The following is a 20434-nucleotide window of genomic DNA, read 5'->3' as shown; positions in this document are numbered from 1 at the left end:
AGCAGGACAACGACCCTAAACATAAAGCCAGGGCAACAATGGAATGGTTTAAAACAAAACATATCCATGTGTTAGACTGGCCCAGTCAAAGTCCAGATCTAAATCCAATCGAGAATATGTGGCAAAATCTGAAAACTGCTGTTCACAAACGCTGTCCATCTAATCTGAGCTGGAGCTGTTTTGCAAAGAAGAATGGGCAAAGATTTCAGTCTCTAGATGTGCAAAGCTGGTAGAGACATGCCCTAAAAGACTGGCAACTGTAATTGCAGCAAAAGGTGGTTCTACAAAGTATTGACTCAGGAGGCTGAATAATTACGCACACCCCACTTTGCAGTTATTTATTTGTAAAAAATGTTTGGAATCATGTATGATTTTCGTTCCACTTCTCACATGTACACCACTTTGTGTTGGTCTTTCACGTGGAATTCCATTAAAATTGATTCATGTTTGTGGCTGTGATGTGACAAAATGTGGGAAAATTCAAGGGGGCCGAATACTTTTGCAAGCCACTGTAGAAACATAAATTAACCTAACATGCATGTCTCTGAAACCTGTGCAAACAGAAATGTGAATTTAAACTGTGTAGTTTGAATTCACATCCAGTTGCAGATATGAGACATCTACAAGCTCGTTTTTAACAAAAATCAACTAACGTGGAACTATTTTAGGCTCTGAGTGACTCTGACTAAAAGAGAATGAGCCATTCTGAAGTGGACCTAATCTGCTCCTTTCCATCTCTGCATTTTTGCTACTTTGAACTCTACTAAAGTAGCTTTGCACTATTCACTACTGAAAAAATATAGCTTGCTTCTCTCCCTATAAGAGAAATTTGTTTTGATTGGCTGTCTCTCACAAATAGAAGTTTTGATCAACAGGTAGGAGGTGCTTCTGGGCTGCTGTGACCATATTATCACTATCCCTCTGTCACTGACATCATACTTAGCTGCAGGCAGGTTTTTCCCCACTCTCGTTGTTTAGAGAAGTCTGAGGCCTGAGCTCACGGGAATTACTGGAAACTGCATTTATCCTGCATGAAGAGTAGATTATTAACTGGTGAGTTTTTCTAAATCTCCTCTTGGACACAAATTTACCCCTTCATGATCTTATTACACTTAGATTCAAATCAAATTCAAATTTTATTTGTCACGTACACAGTCATACACAGTACGATATGCAGTGAAATGCTTAGACAACTGCTTGTGACCTAAAGGGAAAAAAAAGGAAAAGGCTATGAATAAGATAGGAAATAAATATGAAAAATTAAAAAGGGTAAATTTAAATAAGGAAGGAATAAAATATAAATTAAGGTTAAAAATGAAATAACTGTACAACACAAATTAGAATGAAGGGTAAATTTAACTGGGAAAGAATAAGATAAAATATATAAATTAAATTAAAGTTGAAAATAAATTAACTGTACAACAAAATACACAATACACAGTATAGAACTATATAAGAATGTATGAAGAAATATAAATAAATAAATAAATATATACACAATAACAGCAGCTGTACAAGTATTAACTGGAAATGAAGAATATAGTGACCAGTGTTGTGCAATCCACATTATGTCTTGTGCAGTGCAAATATGCTTAAAGTGATTTGGAAGATTCTTGGTGTAGGTGATCACTGAGCTCAGGTTTCTCTTAATTTTCATGAAAGTTTTGTCGCATCCAATTTGATCAAATCTTTATGACCACAGACAAACAGTGAGATGACTGGACAGATGCGGGTATAGGCTGAATATCTATGATAAAGAAACGGGTGAGGCAACTTCAAGTTGTATAGGAAGGGGAAAAAACGATCCTAATGTAACTATAGATCTATTATACGGGTTCATATCCTTTACACTTTGACCTTGACCTGAGGCATCTCAGCATCCAAGTGATTTCTGGTTTGCAGAATAAAATTCTGTGCTTGCTTTTAAGATTTTAAGGCAGTTTCAGTGTCTCTAATAACATTTTATTAGATTATAAACTCCTTTATCAATAGTCTTACTTATGAAGGTTACACTTAAAATAGTCTTGTCGTAAGTTATTTTAGTTACGTTTTCAGGGATTCCTTGACTCCATATTAAATCTTCCTTCAAAATAAGATAGTGTGAAACCGAAAAGAACCAAATTTCTTTTTCCATCACTGAATGATTTTTTTTTTAGTAAAAGTAATTTATTTTTATTGATTTTTTTTTGCATATTTAGAAAAAAATCCTGTAATTTTTTGTGCCACACTCCAAAGAGGAAACTTTTCAACAGAACATCTAATGAGCAAATAAACGGGTTTTAAGATGTTGGACTTTGTGTTTTGTTGTTAGTTTTGATGAATTCAGGTGTTTTGTTTTCTGGGTGGGAAGAAAGTCATGATGTGTATCTACTATCATTAAAGAACTGTAGATTACAGTTTAATTATCTATTAATTTAGAGTAACTTTACCATTAAACAATGAAATGGTGATTACATGTTTTCTAACTAATAATGATGAAATTTGCTAGTTACATTTCCGTAAAAACAGAGGAAAAAAATGTCAGAGTGGAAAAAACAGCTCTTTGCACTGGAGCTTTGCTTTCTCTGTACTTAAGCACTGTGAAAATTGTGGTACCTACAGCAGGAGTGCTGTCAGGACACGCCCATACATGGCGATTGATATCATATGAAATGTGATACCATAACATAAATACATGTAAACAATCACTAATCAAATTTGATTAAAAAAACACTTCTGTTTTGAAGTTTATCCCCAAATAAGTAGGTTTAAGTTATTATGAAATCTATTCTTCTGTTGCAGAATTCTCATAGTTTTGTATTCAGAATTTTATTCTTCTTATAATTTGCAAACAGCTACAGTCTCAGAGATACATAGTGTCTGCCATGATGCAAATACTGCAGCAGGATGGGCCTCTCAGAATACTACCCAAACCACAACCTTTTACTAAACCTAACCAAAAAAACAAGTGAAAGCAAAACTGAACAGGATATGAACTGCAGTCTGCATGTTTACAGTCTTGTGATCTATACCCCACCCCCCATCATGCCTGCCTATTTACATAAACTTTAAAGCAGGTGTAAACACACCAATGAGACAAACAGGACCAGATTTAAGCATATGGATGCATCACCTTTCTGCACTCTGAAGTCTTAGGGTTATTAGTATAGTACAAACATATGATTTATGAGAAAAATTACTTCTGTAGCGATTTACAAAACATTTGCTATTAGCTGAAACTGACCACCATTAGAGATCAGCCGTTCCCAAAGTCAAATATCAAAGCCAAAACGTGGCCCTCTTTTAATTCTTAAGTTTTAACAGCAAGTTTTAGGATCATCTGGTCCTTCTCGGGTGTTAAGATTAATTAAATACAACCTCAGATGAACAGCAAAACATGACGTGTTACACGCTGACATTATTTATCTAACAGACTAAACCAAAATGCAGAAGCACTGTGTGAAAAACTAAGTAGACGCCATGCTTCTAAAACCACCCTCAGCAGCCATAAGTTGAAGTCATTGTTTTCTGTGTAACATTTTCAGCCTCTCACATCGCTGTGGAGGAATTTCGACTCTTTGACCTTGATTCTTTTCTTTTTTTCTCTTGTAGGTTTGTTGCTATGCAGACAGTTGGTATGAGGTGTTTGCACTGATATGCTGTGATTGGTTTTCACCAAAACGTGGCGATGTGCATTTTGAATGCACATCGCCTCATGATGAAAACACCCAACTGCAAATAAATAAACAGTTTATTAATAATACATTTTCAGATGATGATGATAAGATGCCAATTAACAATCTATGAAGAACATAAAAAAATCTAACTGTGGGACCAGATTAACGTTAGAGAAAATAGTTAATCTGCTGATTTAGTGCAGAGAGGTGTAAATATTTTAATTTGAATGAATTATCTCACGGCTGAGTGCTGCTCTTTATTTGTAAGGTGAATTGAGCTTTGAAAGTTTTTGATATTTTCATTTTTATTGCACAAAAGGACGAGAGCGCGACGGTAAAGCGTTAAGTGCATCCAGAACAAAAACAACAGCGATATGATGCTAACGGCAAGATAGCCAAGAATAGCCAGAGTCATGTTATAGCTGAGTGAATGCCGACCCCAGCCCAACAAACAGATGAGCACTCAGGCTGGAGCCAGTGTTCGTGTTTCTTCAGTCGAATCACTGTAGCGATTGCTTTGAAGTCTCTGTGCTGGTTTTGAACTTTGTGCTGTGGGCTTTTTGTTCATACCTAAATCTAAGAGGAAATCATATGTGTGTACTGATTAGGACAGGGATTTGTGTTGGTGTGTGGGGCTGTAGCCTCAGGTTTATATTTTTGAATGGTGATTGTGAGACGGTGTTAAGTACATTACTTAATTACTCAAGTTACATACTGCATTACTTTTAAGAAAAGTAGTCTGTAATTTGTGTAATATGTTACTTCCTGAGTAGTTAATCCAACACTGATCACAACAAAGAGGGGAAATAGCTTCAGCAGTCACTAACATTTGACCCACAGCATAGAGTTCATTTGCATGCATGTAATGTCTTTGATATGCTGCTTAGCGATGGCGGCAACTCTCAAAGCAGAGCCAGTGGAAACCCAGTGAGAATCAATAAGTGATATGGAATCGCTGAATTCTTATTAATTCCCATCCCTACTTATCATTTTCAACTTGAAGACTCAGGTTACATTATTAAGGCGTGGCACTTTTTTATAAGGAGCCACAAATAAAAAAATAAAAAATAATTCAGCTCTTCATCCTCTCTTTCCAAATATGATCACTCACCAGCTGACACTGCTTTTAAATGTAGGGTCCAAAACCAACAGGTCACATTAAACAGTGGCTACCTCCATCTTTTCAATACAGTCTGTGGATCAGGAGGTTTAATGACTACATGTAAATCAATTAGTAAACTGTGTGTGTGTGTGTGTGTGTGTGTGTGTGTGTGTGTGTGTGTGTGTGTGTGTGTGTGTGTGTGTGTGTGTGGAGGAAGTCTATTGGGTGAAGGTGGAGTTTTTGGGGTGGGCGGTGCAGCGAGGCAGAACGCTAAAGATCAAACTGGCTCCGGTCTGTGCGTCAGTGTCTTTCATGTGTCTCGCGGAGACGTGGGTAAAAAGGACAATTATTACTGAGGCTCGAGCTCTTCTTTCGTTAATTAATATTTCTCTGAGACTCTTCGAGGACCGTTTTCCCCTTTGAGGTGTTCCTGTGTTTCCACGCCGCGGCTCAGTGACCTGAAGGAGGCTTGATGAGTGGAAGCAGCGTCGGTGAGTTGAGTTATTACGCTTACACAACACGTTACCTGGTCACGCGCTTTACAAACCACCTCACGCTTATCACACCTTAAATATAGATATATATATCTATATATATAGATATATATATATATAGATATATATATTAATAGTTTGTTATTTAGTTTTCTCTTTGTCTTTGAGCATTTTTCTTCTTTCTTTAAGCTCAGACAGAAGTGAAAGTCACGGCAGATTGTACTACAGCTAATTTAACGCTCGTAGTGATGTGAAAATTGAAAGTGTGATTATTGGAACGCTGTGTGTGTGTGTGTGTGTGTGTGTGTGTGTGTGTGTGTGTGTGTGTGTGTGTGTGTGTGTGTGTGTGTGTTTATGCGTTTATGCTTTATGTTGAACCGCAGGAAGTCAGCCTGAAATTTAAGCAGACGAAGAAATATCTGGGTCAGCGTCAGTGGAAAGTGCAAACTGCGACCACAGATCGGCTTTTAATGAGTGTGATTTACATTTACGGGAACTATCAGGGGTGTGTTGGAAGACAAACCCACCTAAAACGAGGTTACACGGCTTCTCTGTGGAGAAAGTCAGTGGAAAAATGAACGGTGACCCTAAAAAACGATCTAAGGGGATGCGATAGACTTTTTTTTCTCTTTAATTCACTGAAAGCAGTTTTCATGGAAGTTTGAGCGCTTTAAAAACAAAACACAAAAAGACATCGGGAAGACCTCTGAAATCCCAGAGGCAAGTTTTACATTTTAAAATGTTTGTGGTTTGATTTCTCCGGTAAATGAGAACCATCATTTCCTTATTCCCACATGTGCGTTTCCTGATGTGTTGACCATTAAACATTTAGAGAAAAGTCCCCTGTGTGGGAGGCACGTTTCTTGCAAATCAAGTCAAAAAGACACCGAGTGTGGGCAGATATCAGAAGTGCTTTATGAGTTTGTTCACCTCGAATAAAAGTGGTCCCGAGTTGACTGAGCTGGGTTTATTATAATAAAACGTCCAAACAGGATTAAAAAAAAATAATCCGACCTCCGTCTACTAACTACTACTGTAATATTATAGAAATGACAAAACAATCACACAAGAGAAAGTGTAATTTATTTACACAGCCTGCCTCACCAAGAGTGTTTCTGCAGGTATTATTATTATTAATAATAATAATAATGTATACTTTATTGATCCCCGTGGGGAAATTATTCTCTCTGCATTTAACCCGTTCACTCAGTGAAGCAGTCGGCAGCCACCAATCCAGCGCCCGGGGAGCAGTGTGTAGGGACTGTACCTTGCTCAGGGGTACCTCAGGGTAGCCGTTCAGTGGATTTGAACCCCCGACCTTCCGATCATGAGGTGACCACGCCCCATGGGGGGACCACGCTACCTACTGTGCACTGTGTGGAGTTTGCAGTAATGTAGGGCCGTTCATAAATTTGGCTTTAACAGCTCATCAGCTCTGTTTCTTTAAATATGTCAACTAAATATATCAACTTTGATCTGGATGTTAATCACAACATGTACTGCCGTTCATCTTGTCTCACAGACAAGGGACTGTTTACACCTCCTGTTCACATCATAATTTCACATTTTCGGGTTCTTTAAATACCCACGTGTGTGTTTTTATCTCCAGCAGAATTTCATGTGCATCTCAAACCCCACACACATGGATGTCAGGAGGAAAAGGTCCAATGATGCTGCCCACGTCGGTCTACTCGGTTTCAACAACTACTAGGTGAGAGAAACACTGCACGCATCCCAGCGCCTTTCTGCTGTGCTTTCACTTGAAAGTCACAGAGGATATCACACTTGATAAGAGCTGATAAAGTGCGTGAAACAGAAGTTCCACTAAAGTCAGACTGAAATTAATTTGCCTTCCCCCGTTTTGGTAAATGTTCCGGCTCACAGTCACATCAGCCACCTGGTCAGTCACCGCAACACACCTGAAGAAGACGATGAAACCATGAGTGCAGAGCTGAGAGACCCCAGCATTCTTTCCAAACCGGAGTCCGCCTCCGACCCTCTGGGCCACCACCCTTTTTCAGACCGTGATGGCTCTCTGTTCGGCAAGCAGAGCCTGGACACAGAGGAGCACAAGCACATTAGGATCTTCCCCCAGTCCAGCTTCTGCCCATCCCAGCCCTCTCGCAGCTTGCCAGCTGGGTACAGCCCCCAAACTCCTTTCCCGAGCCAGGCATACAGCGGCTGGCTCCACCCGAGTTTCGCCAGCAGTTGGTCGGGATATCCCAACAGCCTGCCGTCCTGTCTGAGCCAGAAAGATTACTCCAGCTGTTCTGGAGAGAGCTGCCTCTCCAGATGCAAGTTCCTGTCCCTCCCCGGCACTCACAGCAGCATGGGCAGCTTAGAGCAGCCTCTCTCTCTGCGCTCCAACCCGCCTTCAGCCAACCTGTACCACCACACGTTATCGCCATACTCGTGTGCACCACAGGGGCCCGCCTGCTGTGCTCAGTGCCCTGCAGACGCCTTCAACAGGGAGCCTATGGTCAACAAGCATCCCTGGCCTGAGTACCACCCAGCTTACCGCCAGTACTGTAAGTTTGCCGGACCCTTTTTTAACCTTTAAACCACGCACAGACCGCAGCCGGTATTTATTTTGTCTGTACTGCTGCAGATGCAGGTGACTGCAGAGTTCCTGCAGGTGGATTCACACAGATGTGAGTTTTGATTTTTTTATTTATTTATTTTTTAAAATTACAATTAAATTCTTTCTCACTCTGTTGCTTGTTTCTGCTATTAAAATTTTTTTTTTTTAACTACATACAGCGGACACAACGTTCCAGTCAAAGAGAAGCGCCCTCCTTGCAGCGCGCCGCTGTCTCTGGAGCAGAGTGAGTGCTCACGAGCAGATCAGACGCCTGGTCCTGTTGTCAGACGATCCCGCCTCTGAAAAAGTTTGTTTTTGTTGCAGGGCGTGTCTTCGTCACTTACGAAGCAGACAACGACAAGCATGTCAACGAGATCATCAAATTTGTGGCTCTGCTGCGGCACAACGGCTTTGACACGCACGTACGTGCAGCTTTTAGTCTTTTTGTGTGTTTTGTTTGAGCAACTTAAAATGTCAGGAGCTGGAAAAAAAACAGTTAAAATTCAGCTGGCTAGATTTTAACAAACATTTTAAAAAACTTTGTCATTGTAATACTAAAGTTACAAATTTAGGTGCAATTATTATAAATATAGTATATAATAAATAGCTTATTAAATAGCTTACTGTATATCCATTTAAACAAGTGATTTTTGAACTAAATTGTGATTCCTGCCTATTTTTGTAATTTCCTCCCAGAGTGAATGCTGGATGCTACAGATGAACTTTTAGTCTAGACTCTCATCAGCTCATCACGTTACATATTTCTTGCTTTCATTTTGTTGGTGACTCTGAGTTTCTGTTAATATCTTACAAGTTATTGCGTGTTATTTGTCAGCTTGTCCTGTTAACTGGCTTTACACAATTAAAATGTATAAAGAATTTGTGTGTTTTCTGCGCAGGGTTAAACTGTCTGACTCGCAGCTTTGCTTGTTTCAGATCGACATTTTCGAGCAGCAGTTCAGAAGCATAAGCAAGATTGACTTCATGGAGCGATACCTGAGTGAGGTAAAAAAAAAAAAAAAGCAAACTGTCGGTGAAATTCTTTCATGATGATCAAATGGAATGCAAACAATTTAAATTGAGTAATCTGCCTACAGAGGAAGTCATTTTCACATCTAGGAACTCAAGACGTTCTGCAAGTGTGAACTTGTTGCATGAAGAAGTTTGATAGCTGCAGTAGCTTACTGCCAGTTGTAATTTTCTCTTGTCTTAGAAAGAGTATCTCATCATCATCATCATCAGCCCCAAGTACTACGAGACGGTGACCGCTTCCCCTGCTGGCCTGGAGAGCGACGAGAGGACCTACAACACGGTTTACATACATAAACAGGTGAGCGACCTGAATGTGGTCCAAACGAAGACTGAAATAATCTTAACGAGAGCGAAAAACTGCGTGCTCTCATCGCCGCTGTGAAATCAAATTGTGTATGTGGTTTTCCTGTGTGTGTCACTCAGCTGCAGAATGAATTCATCCAGAATGGAAGCAAGAATTTCAGATTCATTCCTATCCTGTTCCCCGGTGCTAAAAAGGTAATTTTCACATGTCTTCCTGAGTGAGATCACGCCACTGATTCCACCCACCACCCAGTCTCACACCCTGTTTTGTTTCTTGTTGTTTTGTTTGAATGTATAATCAGTGCCACGTGCCTAACTGGCTCCAGAACACACATGTATATGGATGGCCACGTGATCGGGATGACATCCTGCGGCGGCTGATGAGGGTCGAGAAGTACAACCCACCTCCTATCGGGGAGCTTCCGACCATAGTCTCCATCCCCATTTAAAAAAACTCTGAGCTGGATTCACAGACTGGACTTAAATCTTATTGGCTGTTGGTCATTAAGGAGGTGGACAGAGTGATGAGGTGCTTTTGTGAACAGACAGATGTTGTGTGTTTAAATTAACATATAGAGAAGTGCCAGTGTTGGTCTGAGATAGACGTGCAGACTCAGGCTTTTTTTTTTTTTTTTAAATATATATATCTTTGCCGTTGTGCATCATGCTGTATGTGCACTGGTGCTACTCCACCTCGTGTTTTTTGTTTGTTTTGTTTTTGTTGTTTTGTTGTTGTTTTTTTAAAGGGGGTCTATTATCATTCCCAGCCCAAGATAATGTTACTCTTGGAATCGGGAGCTTTGCCTGATTCACAGATCAAAGCAATCCTTATTCACCGTACAGCTGCAGAGACCGAGGAGAGGGCAAGCCATGTTGTTTTGTTAAAGCTACAGTTTGCACATGTCGCCTGAATGCGTCGTGTGCAGGTAATCACGAAGTTGCGTTTTTGAAAAGAACACAGCTGTGAGGACACAGTCTCTGGATGTGAGTGTGCAGAACAGGCAGAACGGTGTGTGCGTGCAAAAAACAAATTAAATTTGAGAACTGTTTGAGGAAAGCTTTCGTTTTCACATCTCGAGCACCTACGTTGGACTTAAACTGAGGGTGTGCCTCCTAGTAGTTGATGGTTACACTTGATTTATAGGACTAGTAAATTGCTCCTCAATAATGTACGCTTCACGCAGAGCACAGCAGGGAAAACGCTGATAGCAGAACAGGTTTCAACCCCAACTTTAGCACTGCTTTCACTCAGGGCCCAACAATACCAGACCTGGTTCAACCTGGTTTCACCTGGTTGAACATTGGTCAAGCTGGGCGAACAGTAGATACACGGGTTCAACAGCCTGGGATTTACTTTATGTATATACACTGATCTCCTTGTACATGTTTATATTAAACATCTCAAACTGGAGCGATCTACAGTACTGTGCAAAAGTCTTGAGTCACTGCTCATTTTTTAAAATACATTATCACCTTTATTCTCCAACATAGCCTAAACTCTCTGAGACGAACCTTCTGGTAATTTTCTCCAGGCTTCATTCAAAGCTGTTTTTTGAATGTCGGCTGCCTTTTGTTCTGTTCTCTGTCAAGATCACACTTCAATAATGTTGACGTCCGGGCTTCATGACTAACAGTGTTGCGTGTTGGTTTTTTTGTCTTTTCTGTCCGGATTTGCTTTTAGCAGATTGACAGTGGTCTCATACACAATGTCAATCAGAGGAAAGTATTGGATGGTGGATCAAAACCTGATGGTACTTTCAGCATTCCTAAGACCATGAATTTTGACAAGATTCCCCACCATGTTTTACAGATGACCGCTATTGGCCCCTGATCTCATCCTTATGGACTGACCGTGATTTAAACCAAAAATTTTCCAATTTGAATTTGTTACCACTGATTCTTCGCTCCAGTTCTCGTGTAATTTCGCATACTTCTTTTTCCCTTCCTTACAAATGGCTTCTTCACAGCCTTTCACTGAGACCACTTCTGATGAGGGAATCACCTTGTTGATGTAAACTTACTATTTTATGTCTATCAAACTGTGTTAGCTTTGGCTTTTTTCATATAATAAACAAAAGACACGGAAATACAGCATCCAACTGGCAGACTTGCAAAAGCACCAAGAGATACAATTTAAAAAGAACTTCTTTGCAAAGTTGTATTATGTAAAAACACAACACTGGTTCATCCCTTGAGTTAGGTGCCTTTTTGTGCTCTGGTGATAAGTAGGTGACTGAGTGGCTTAACTAACAAAAGAAGTTCCTCTGAAAATGGACAGGTACGGGGACTGGGCTGAAAGCTCAAGTCTACTTAAAGTCTGGCTCCCTGGATGTGAAGAAATGAAGTGTGGCTCAGGCCTTTTACACAGTACTGCATGTGACAGAAATTTAGGCAAAACATAATAGTTCCCCTTTAATTTTAAAGCCTGAAAACACAGATTCGTGAATGTTTGTTTGTTTTACTGGACATCTCCTACACGTCACTACAAACAGATGTATATGTGTTTGAGTGGAACAGCAGGGCTCTCACTTACGATGTGCAAACATTGACCCAGATACTATATTCTCTCAGCCTTTATGACCTATTACAGGTGCCTGTTCATTTTGAACAGCTGCTCAACTGGACGCATAACACAGTGGTTTGTCATCGTGTTTTCTTATATTGTGTGTGGTTCGTATTGTTTAAAGAGAATGCAGGTGCGGGTAAAAATGGTTTGTGGCTTTTGTATTTGCATTTATACCTCTCTGTAAGCTGCACCCGAATTCATTTTCTCTAACCCACTTTTGTTAATTTATGTTCCAACTAAGTTATTCTTAAAAAGTTTTAGCAATTATTTTTTTCTGTATGAGCGTTAAAGTGTGTTGTCGTCCCCCCTAGCATCTAACCTTTTGTACTGAATACAACAAAAAGAGCAGGGGGGGTAATCTGGTGTTTTTCATGTTCCTTCTGCATTGGAAACTATTCTCAGGGGATCCTTGATGCTATGTTACAATAAAAGTTGTTGAATGACTGAAAAGTGTGTTGGCCCACATCAGACTTGCCCCCGAGCTGTCCTCTGAAAAATGCACAAGCGTTTGTAAAATTGGCCCCAAAAAAATACAGACAAGCAGAGGCACGCTCCTGGGCTTCGTGGGGCCTCTACAAAAAGCAAGCTGAATTTTTCGGTTTAGAGACGAACCATGAGAACTTTAAGGTTTGATTGCAGATGTGTCAACACGTCGCTGCCTCTGATGCCTCCATGAGAAATCCAACTGAGTCGCTTTGTCTGCTAACGAAACCTCTGAAGCGGCGCTGCAGTCGAATTACATCTGCTGCCTCTCCTTGCGTTATGAAAAAACTTCAACAGGATGTTGTATAAAGATAATTAGCTGACACAGCTGCCTGCTTCGACTGTGGTACGGTTTCTCAAGAATCTGCAAATTTAGACTCAAATGGGTCATCGGAGGCTGGCTGTGGTTAGAGAAAAATCTTGTGTAATGCTGTGACACATTTAAAGAAAGCGCCTGCGTGTGCAGAATATGACACCACCTCCATCCTCGCACAGGTTGAATAAATACATTAAAATCCTGCTTTTTGCACAACTGATTACAAGCGAGATACAGATTAATGGTTTTATCTTCACAAGAGGTAACACTGCAGATGTTCATACATTAAGAAAAAAATCTGAATACAGTGTTTCATATATTCATCCATATATTGAAAAGTACATGAAATAATATTAATTTTAATAACAATAAAAGGACAATGACATCTGTAACAAAAGTGGATTACAAAGTGACTTTTTATGCAAATAACTCTTAAGAATTAGGAGACAAATCAGACAATAATTCAATTTTACTGTATGTAAAAACACTGAAGTGCTATTTGTTCAAAGCTACAAAATACACTTAAAAAAAGCAGGAAGAGTTCTTTTTTATTTCCTTCAAGGAAAAGTACTATAAAATAAGTTACAGTACAGTGAATTTGTTCAAACTGACTTTTGTTCCCGTCTTCCAGCCTTTTGTAAGCACAAACAGAAGATAGTCATACAGGAGCAGAGAGGGAGATTGTTCGAAAGTCACTTTCCTCAAAAAAAGAAACGAGCAGCCGCGCTGTCGTCGATAACTGTGCATCTTTAGTGTGTTTGTGTTTACAATAATCACACAAATGTTTCTGAAAATGTGAAACCTTTGAGCTTTGAGTCTTCATAGTCTGCTGGTCACGTCGCCTGTGGCCTTAGAAGAAATCTTGGTACTTCATAAGCTCAAAAAAAAAAAAAAAAAAAAAAAAAGGCACAAATACTTCATGTTTAGTCACATAACACAGAGACGAGCTCTCATACATCGTCAGCCGGCAAAGGAGGTATGTTGAACCTTGGTCTTGTGAAAAAAGCCATCTTCTCTCTGCAGGCAAAGAAGACGACTTGTTATAATTAATATGCCGTTTTTAGTAAAAGCTTCCTAATCAGCAGTGATCTTGTGAACTGTGCCGTGTCTCTTTGGTGTTTGACTTTTAAATCAGTGTAGACAAAAGTTCTGTCGTTTTGTGTTTCGTACACTTTGCTGCTTTGACCGTAGATTTTCGGTCAGTTTTGCACAATGTGTCATTTTTGCATTGTGACATTGTGCTGTGTAAGGCTGGAAAAATGCACACATGGTCACCAAATTGGTCCTGAATTGATGGATATTTTTAGTTAGTCCTTAAAGAGCAGGTGGATCAGCAACTTGGAGTGCTGATAAAGCAGGAATGGATCGTCGCTGATCAGTTAGGTCTAGACTTTGATGTCCAATGTGTCAGAGATTTGCAGACGTTATGAATGAAGAAGAAAGATCAGTCTTTGCATGAACTTGACTTATTTGCCAGTAAAAGTTTTAGAAATTCTTCTCCTGCTACTTGTCACATTTCTGATTATTTAAGTCTTAAAGAATTTAATTTAGTGGAACCCACTGTTTGGGCCTGCCATGACTTTCTTCTGATGGAAATAACCACAAATGTAACATTATGTAAGGTTCCCGATTTAAACTATGGATATGTGATATGAATAAAGTAGGAGCTCTGTAGATCTTAAGTTTCTAAACAACAGTCCTCTTCCACGATATCTTTCTTCAGAACACGAGGAAGGAATAGATGCCAAGCTAAATTTAAGACTTCTTCTGGGGTCAGCGGGTGTTCATAGCATACAGCTGAAACAGATTTTAGCTGACTTATATATCACATCAGTTTAACCTGAAGTGCAGCCTCTGCTGACAGGCACAGTAATTTTCCTGGACTTCGGTGCCGTGACTAACAATGTGAAAACTGATCAGTGCATTTCTCACCTGAACGTCTGCACAGGCAGCGGCTCCTTCTGGCTCTGCCCTCTCATCTGTAGAACCTCCTTAGAGGCCTTCCTCAGCCTCCTCTCTGCCGCCTCTTCCTGACGTTGCTCCTGCTTGCTTTGGTTAGCCTGTAAAGCAGCAAAAACTGTCAAACGCTGCTGGGAGAGGCGTATTTGTAAGGGAGCTGCAGCCCACTCGGTTTCCTCACCTGTCTCTGGGCCTCTCTGAGCAGGCATCGAAAGCGCTCGTCCCTCAGCGCCCAGTTGGGGAGCTCGGTGGCCTCCCTGGTCTGCGGCTCCTCCAGTCGCAGCTTCAGCTCTCTCAGGGCGCTCAGCTCCTCCATCAGCTGCCTCTGACGGGTCCTGCAGGCCTGGAGATCCAGCTCCAGGTCCAGGGAGGTGCGCGTCGGCTGCTCGGCCAGGGGGGAGCGGTACGACTGCTGCTCACACACAGACAACTCAGGTAAACGACAAAAAAACCCGTACAGGCACAGGGTGAAAGAGACATAATGAGAACGTACCTGCTTATATCGCAGTGTTCTTCTTTCCAATGTGTTTCTAACAAAAGGCGACTTCTTTGGTAGAGTTGAGCTGTCACTGTCACTGCGATACAGCTGAAAGAAACAATAACATCCACTTTAAGGCCACAGCTCACCCTAAAATCAAATACATGTTTCCACTGCCCCATGGTGCCAAATAATCCAGCTAGATTATTTTAGTGCGAGTTGCCTTATTTTAAAGTGAGCCACACTTAGTAATGTGCAAAACTCTTGAGCCGACCCTAATTTCTTTACATTTTGTTATGAATATGGAAAATATGGCAGTGATTTATTTCATGTTTAAACTGGCCCAAATGTTTTAGTTAATTACAGACAAGTGGAGACACGGACTTCCCTGCAAGGCTTTGTGCACCAAAAACGGTTTGAACAATTCTAATTAGCTTGAATGTCAATATTTGGTGCGACCACCTTTATCCTTTAACACAGCTTGGACTCTCTCAGACCAGCCTTCTGTAAGTAGTGTTCAGGAACAGTTCTCCAGGCTTTCAAGGACATTCAAAGCTCTTCTTTGGAAGAACATGATCCCACACTACTTCAATAATGTTAAGGTCCGGGCTCTGGGGAGGCCAGTCCATTGTTGTTTCCCATCAGATGCTAAATTAATCACATCACTTCGACAAGATTCCCAACACTGCTGACTGAAATGTAGCCTCAAACTACAACAAACCATGGTTTATAGATTTTGGAATAAAATTGGATCGCTCCATAAGTACGATGGCCCTCAGTGATGCCTGTAATTTGGAACACCTCAGCCTTTGCTCCCTGTTTCCCTTCCTTAAGAATGGCTACTTGACAGCCACTCTTCCACTGAGACAACATCTGATGAGGCTTCAGGGCCAAATGTATCTCTCAGGTCCTGTGCCAGGTCCTATTTCTTTCTTTTATACACCGATTTATTTTAGGACTGCCATTTCCACTTCAGCTTCAGGTCCAATTCAATTCAATTTATTTATATAGCACCAAATCACAACAACAGTCGCCTCAAGGCACTTTATATAGTAAGGTAGACCCTACAATAATACCTTCAGAGAAAAAAAACCCAACAACCATATGACCCCCTATGAGCAAGCTATTTGGCGACAGTGGGAAGGAAAAACTCTCTTTTAACAGGAAGAAACCTCCGGCAGAACCAGGCTCAGGGAGGGGCGGGGCCATCTGCTGCAACTGGTTGGAGTGAGAGAAGGAAGACAATGCACTGATGTAGTTTTTTAGGACTGCCATTTCCACTTTATGGACACTTTGCACAGTATTCCAAAAGTTTTCAGCTTATTCCTCGTTCTATACTATTTTATGCAAATATATTGTCTTTGGCATTTTTCATATATTCAATTAGTTTTTCATAGATTTAAGATGCATTTGGTTCTTTACCAAGTCGTGTGTTACATGTAAACAACACTGCTTCGTACTTTGAATTAGGGGCCTTTTTTATGGTTGAATGATTCATAGATAAGAGTTAAGTGTGGCACAAAGGACTAAAAATCATTCATCTCACAAAAAATGTGAGACACTCATTCATGTTTCTTTCCACAAATCATGACCCAGTTAGTCTAAAAACACAAACCTGTTACCGCACTACACCCACCGATCTTAGCGCTGCAGACGAAAGCGCAAATCTACACAGGATGTAAACACTTAAAGTCGTCCCCTCACAGCTGAGCAGAAACTAGCTGTGCACTTCTTTTGGTTGGCAAATGTAGACAGTAGAGAGAAATTAGTTCCGACATGAAACTGCTCACAACAGCGTTTGTGGATTTTATTTGGGTATTTTAGTAACTAGGTCATGATTTCTGGAAAGAGACACAGCTGTCAGATGATGTTTTTGAGCTATATATATTAAGATAAAGGAGACACCTCCACAGCTGATGGGCAACTCAAACCAAACAATACAGTATAAATGTTCCTGGAGGTGGGCGGGGCGCGGGCGGGTGGCAGAAAGTCATAATTATGGTTGACAAGGTTGAATGTTGTCTGTTTAACTTGCTGTAAAACAGTTAATTACATTCAAGAATCAGCTCATGTTTGAACATTTTAAATACTTAAAATGAGGGGGGGCTTTCCTGCACATTGTCTGCACATTAATCGTGCACGGCCTTTTCATCCAGATGGATATACAGCATGACAGGAAAGAAAGATGAGAATTACACTACACATCTTATATTCGTATCTATATGCTGTCACTTTTATAATAAAATAAAATACTCACCCTGCACACATACTGATTCCGAGCGCCCGGTGAGAAGGTCTGGGAGCGAACGATGGTGCTACCACGCATGAACGGCGAGGCGTGACCCCAGCGGCCTCCCCGCTCTTTAGGTCGGACTCGCACCGGCTCCGGGAACATGCCTTCTGTCATGGTTGCCTTTTCTACCTACAAAAAATGTATGAACAGAACTTTTAATGCCAGATTTTTTCCCCCCAATAAGAATCTCCTCACTACCAAAGCGTCACCTCGTACCTTTATTGTTGAGGGTTTGCAGACTGTCTGGTCACAGCGTCCTCCGGTGGTGATGCAGATTCCCTCTGCACACAGGCCCTCTGAGCAGGGAGCGGTGAATGCAATGCTGTTGCTGCAGCCGCTGTCCACTGACTCCGCCTGCCAACTCCTGAAAAATGCACCATCCTCATAAAGGTACAAACATGACAGGGGCCAAAACGATGTATTTATTTGTCAAAGCAAAATCTAGCCTGAGAGGAGGATAATGTCACCTTTCCGACGCTGCCTCCCCAGGCTCGTCCTTCTTCTCCCGCTCCTCCAGGTGGGTGGGGGTGTTGCGTGACAGCAGATTGCATGCAGTGTCCTGTAACATCACATTTTAATCCCTCAAAAAAGATCTTCAGTCTTTCATCACTCCCCTCCCTCTGACTGCTGAGGCTGGAGCATGCAGGCTGACTTGGCTTCTGACACACATTCTTGTCAATTACGCACTTGAACAAGCTACACGCCTGCAGGCCATTGGCTACAAGCTGCTATTCAACAATGGGAATGTGAATTTATCCAAAAGAATTAGCAGGATTACAACTTACAGGATCCAGTGAACAAAATTAGTTTACTCAGGCTCAGCTCTTGGAACCACAGGCTGCGGCTTTATTGTGGATGTAGCAACTGTAATGTCAATCTGGTTTATATACGCGATTTGACACCTTAATGTTTTGGGCAAAATGACTATTTGGTCTGAATTCTCCCTAACCAGGTCCTCCAGACGCAGTCACACAGCCAAAGTCTTTGTTTTTAACTGATTTTTACCTGAGCAGCACCGTCCAGCTGCTTCCTGACACTGCTGTTATTGACTAAATAAAATATGTTTACCATGGCTCCGGGCCTTTGTTCGTCAACCTGGCCATCCTGGTGTCTGCGTTGGATGACGTTCCTCTGTTCAGGCCTTTGTGACTCTGTCCCATTCAACATCTGCACTCGCAGCCAGTGGTAAACCATCTCTGGGCTCCCCTCACAATCTGCCAGGCTCACCTGGGCTTTACCCTGCAGGCAAACACAGGACATTTTAATCTGAACAGCTGTAACCCCAGTCTCCACCAGCAGTGAGGTTATGGTAGCTGAGCCCTTCAGACCCACCAGCAGCTCTTCCTGAGCCTGAGGTCCCAGTGAGCAGACAGACAGCTGCAGAACGCACACCGCCAGGGCGTTTGCTGGGACAGGAATGCGGAAGCCTTCGTTGAAAGTCATCTGGGATTGTGGCTCCAATGCTGTACAACAGTAAAACGCACAGGCCCTGCTGCCGTCCAGTGAAATCAGGTGCACCTTCACATACCTGAAGAACAACGCATGAAAAGAACAATACTCAGACTTCTACTTAATGCGAATGAGTGTCCTCAGAGTGCTGAGACAGAAAAGATTCAGAGTGTTGGCTCAAGTAAAAGGAACACTATAGGAAGAAGGAAGTTTCTACTCCCTTTGTCATTGAGTCTGCCTTTACAACTATTTTAAAAATGGGCTGTTCTAAAGAGCTCAATAAATTCCTCTGTGATATGATGCAACATATCAGTTTGTGAAATTTCTTCCCCTGATATTCCACGAACAACTGCAGGAGGCAAACTGGAGATAAGTGGGTACCTTTAAACGCAAAGTGCAAAGATCAAGGAAAGTCTAACGAAGTACTCGGACATCCTTTTAACTGTAATGTTTATGGCTGAATACAGCTCGTGCAGTGTTGTTTTGCTGTTGATATTTTATTCTTATTCCATGTAATAAAAACAGGATAGTGAGCCAATGCTCCAGCCTGTGCACCAGGCCTATCATCTCAGTGGCCTGACAGTCTCAATACGAGTTAGAAAAGATATGGGAAATTTAGCTAAACAGATTAATGATTAAAAAAAAAAAAAACTGCATAAATTTTTTAAAAAGTTGACTTTTAAACTAGAAATCCATCAAGTCTGTTCTTTTTAACCTAAACTGGAGTAGCAGCAGTTTCCCTGTGCATCCCGTAAACTAACCATCTGATTAATATAGAGTCATCTCCTTCTGCCACTTTAACTCTTCCACAAGTATTTCTTTCATTTTCAGAGCTGAAAGTACTCACACTTTATAGCCGTCTCTCACAATTGACCTATTTAAATTTTTGACTTGTAACAGATGCAGTCGCAGAGACTGAGAACTGGACTCCCACCTGTGAAGAGAGAATACAGTTCATCCAGAGATATTAACGAGGAACGAGCTTTGCCACCCACGCACTGTCTGCACTAACTTGTTTACTCACAGCAGTCCCAGTTGGATCTGGGTGGGCTCGCTCGCAGACGTTAGCTCTTTCATGTATGACATCTCATCAAACTCCTCCGCCCTGTTGGACGAATGGAAAAATGGTGAATGAGCAAAGAGTTTTCCCACTTTACTGGACACAAGCTTTTTGTTTAGTCTACTAAAGGTAGTCAAGCCTCTATGGACAGGATTATAACTACCTGAATTTATAATGAAATGCAATGCCATGCAAACACCACAGTCACAAATTCTGAACGCGTTCTTATTTCGGGTGTAGTACTCTCCTTCTCCACTAGGAGGTGTTAAAGTTTAGCTTTAACACTGTGAGAATGGACCTCTACTCACCTTCTGCCCCAGGCCTCAAACACCCCGCTGTCGGTGGCCAGAGCATCCTCAGAAACACCTGCAGAGACTCTCCTGGCTCTCCTGCCACTTCTGTTGGCACTGTTTCCCCTCAGAGTAACTCCTACAAAGATTTGGAGTTAATTCAATGCATTAGCAGGTAGGCTTTAGCATTTTAGGTAAAATCATATCTTTAGAGTCTCAGGAAGACAGCCTGCCTCAGGAAAAGCAGCTCACAGAATGAGTGAGCTGTTGTCTCTTGCTGTCTTTTACTGATTAGACATTGTGTCATTTAGAATTTCTGCTCTTTTGCCTTTATTCTTTTATTGAGATCATGATAATTACCCACAAACTCAA

At 41.2% G+C, this 20434-nt stretch overlaps 2 protein-coding genes across 2 annotated transcripts in view; one reads left to right on the top strand and one right to left on the bottom strand.

Annotated features, from left to right (window-relative positions):
- Window positions 1–5094: 5094 nt before the first annotated feature.
- On the top strand, window positions 5095–9743 carry traf3ip2l (TRAF3 interacting protein 2-like). Its single transcript, XM_085348355.1, has 10 exons — window positions 5095–5249; window positions 6862–6963; window positions 7137–7780; window positions 7861–7903; window positions 8013–8077; window positions 8158–8255; window positions 8770–8838; window positions 9047–9163; window positions 9289–9363; window positions 9471–9743. Exons 2-10 carry the CDS (start codon window positions 6899–6901, stop codon window positions 9615–9617), a joined length of 1323 nt encoding a protein of 440 aa, XP_085204481.1. The 5' UTR covers window positions 5095–5249; window positions 6862–6898; the 3' UTR covers window positions 9618–9743.
- Window positions 9744–13070: 3327 nt separating this feature from the next.
- Window positions 13071–20434, bottom strand: part of wwc3 (WWC family member 3) — a 42170-nt gene continuing 34806 nt past the window's right edge. Inside the window, exons 12-23 of the mRNA XM_085347975.1 lie at window positions 20081–20201; window positions 19737–19817; window positions 19560–19646; window positions 18596–18791; window positions 18332–18502; window positions 17731–17822; window positions 17480–17627; window positions 17228–17392; window positions 14986–15078; window positions 14674–14904; window positions 14466–14593; window positions 13071–13550 (exon numbers count right to left, since the gene is read on the bottom strand). Coding sequence (XP_085204101.1) covers window positions 13484–13550; window positions 14466–14593; window positions 14674–14904; window positions 14986–15078; window positions 17228–17392; window positions 17480–17627; window positions 17731–17822; window positions 18332–18502; window positions 18596–18791; window positions 19560–19646; window positions 19737–19817; window positions 20081–20201 — 1580 coding nt within the window. The 3' untranslated portion in view covers window positions 13071–13483. The remainder of the gene's footprint in view (window positions 13551–14465; window positions 14594–14673; window positions 14905–14985; window positions 15079–17227; window positions 17393–17479; window positions 17628–17730; window positions 17823–18331; window positions 18503–18595; window positions 18792–19559; window positions 19647–19736; window positions 19818–20080; window positions 20202–20434) is intronic.

The sequence above is a fragment of the Diplotaxodon limnothrissa genome, linkage group LG23 (genome assembly GCF_057381915.1).
Source record: "Diplotaxodon limnothrissa isolate DT_005_m linkage group LG23, D_limnothrissa_male_GT1.1, whole genome shotgun sequence".
Taxonomy (NCBI): domain Eukaryota; kingdom Metazoa; phylum Chordata; class Actinopteri; order Cichliformes; family Cichlidae; genus Diplotaxodon; species Diplotaxodon limnothrissa.
The sequence above is the reverse complement of the archived record's forward strand: the minus strand, read 5'-3'. Positions and strand labels throughout refer to the sequence as shown.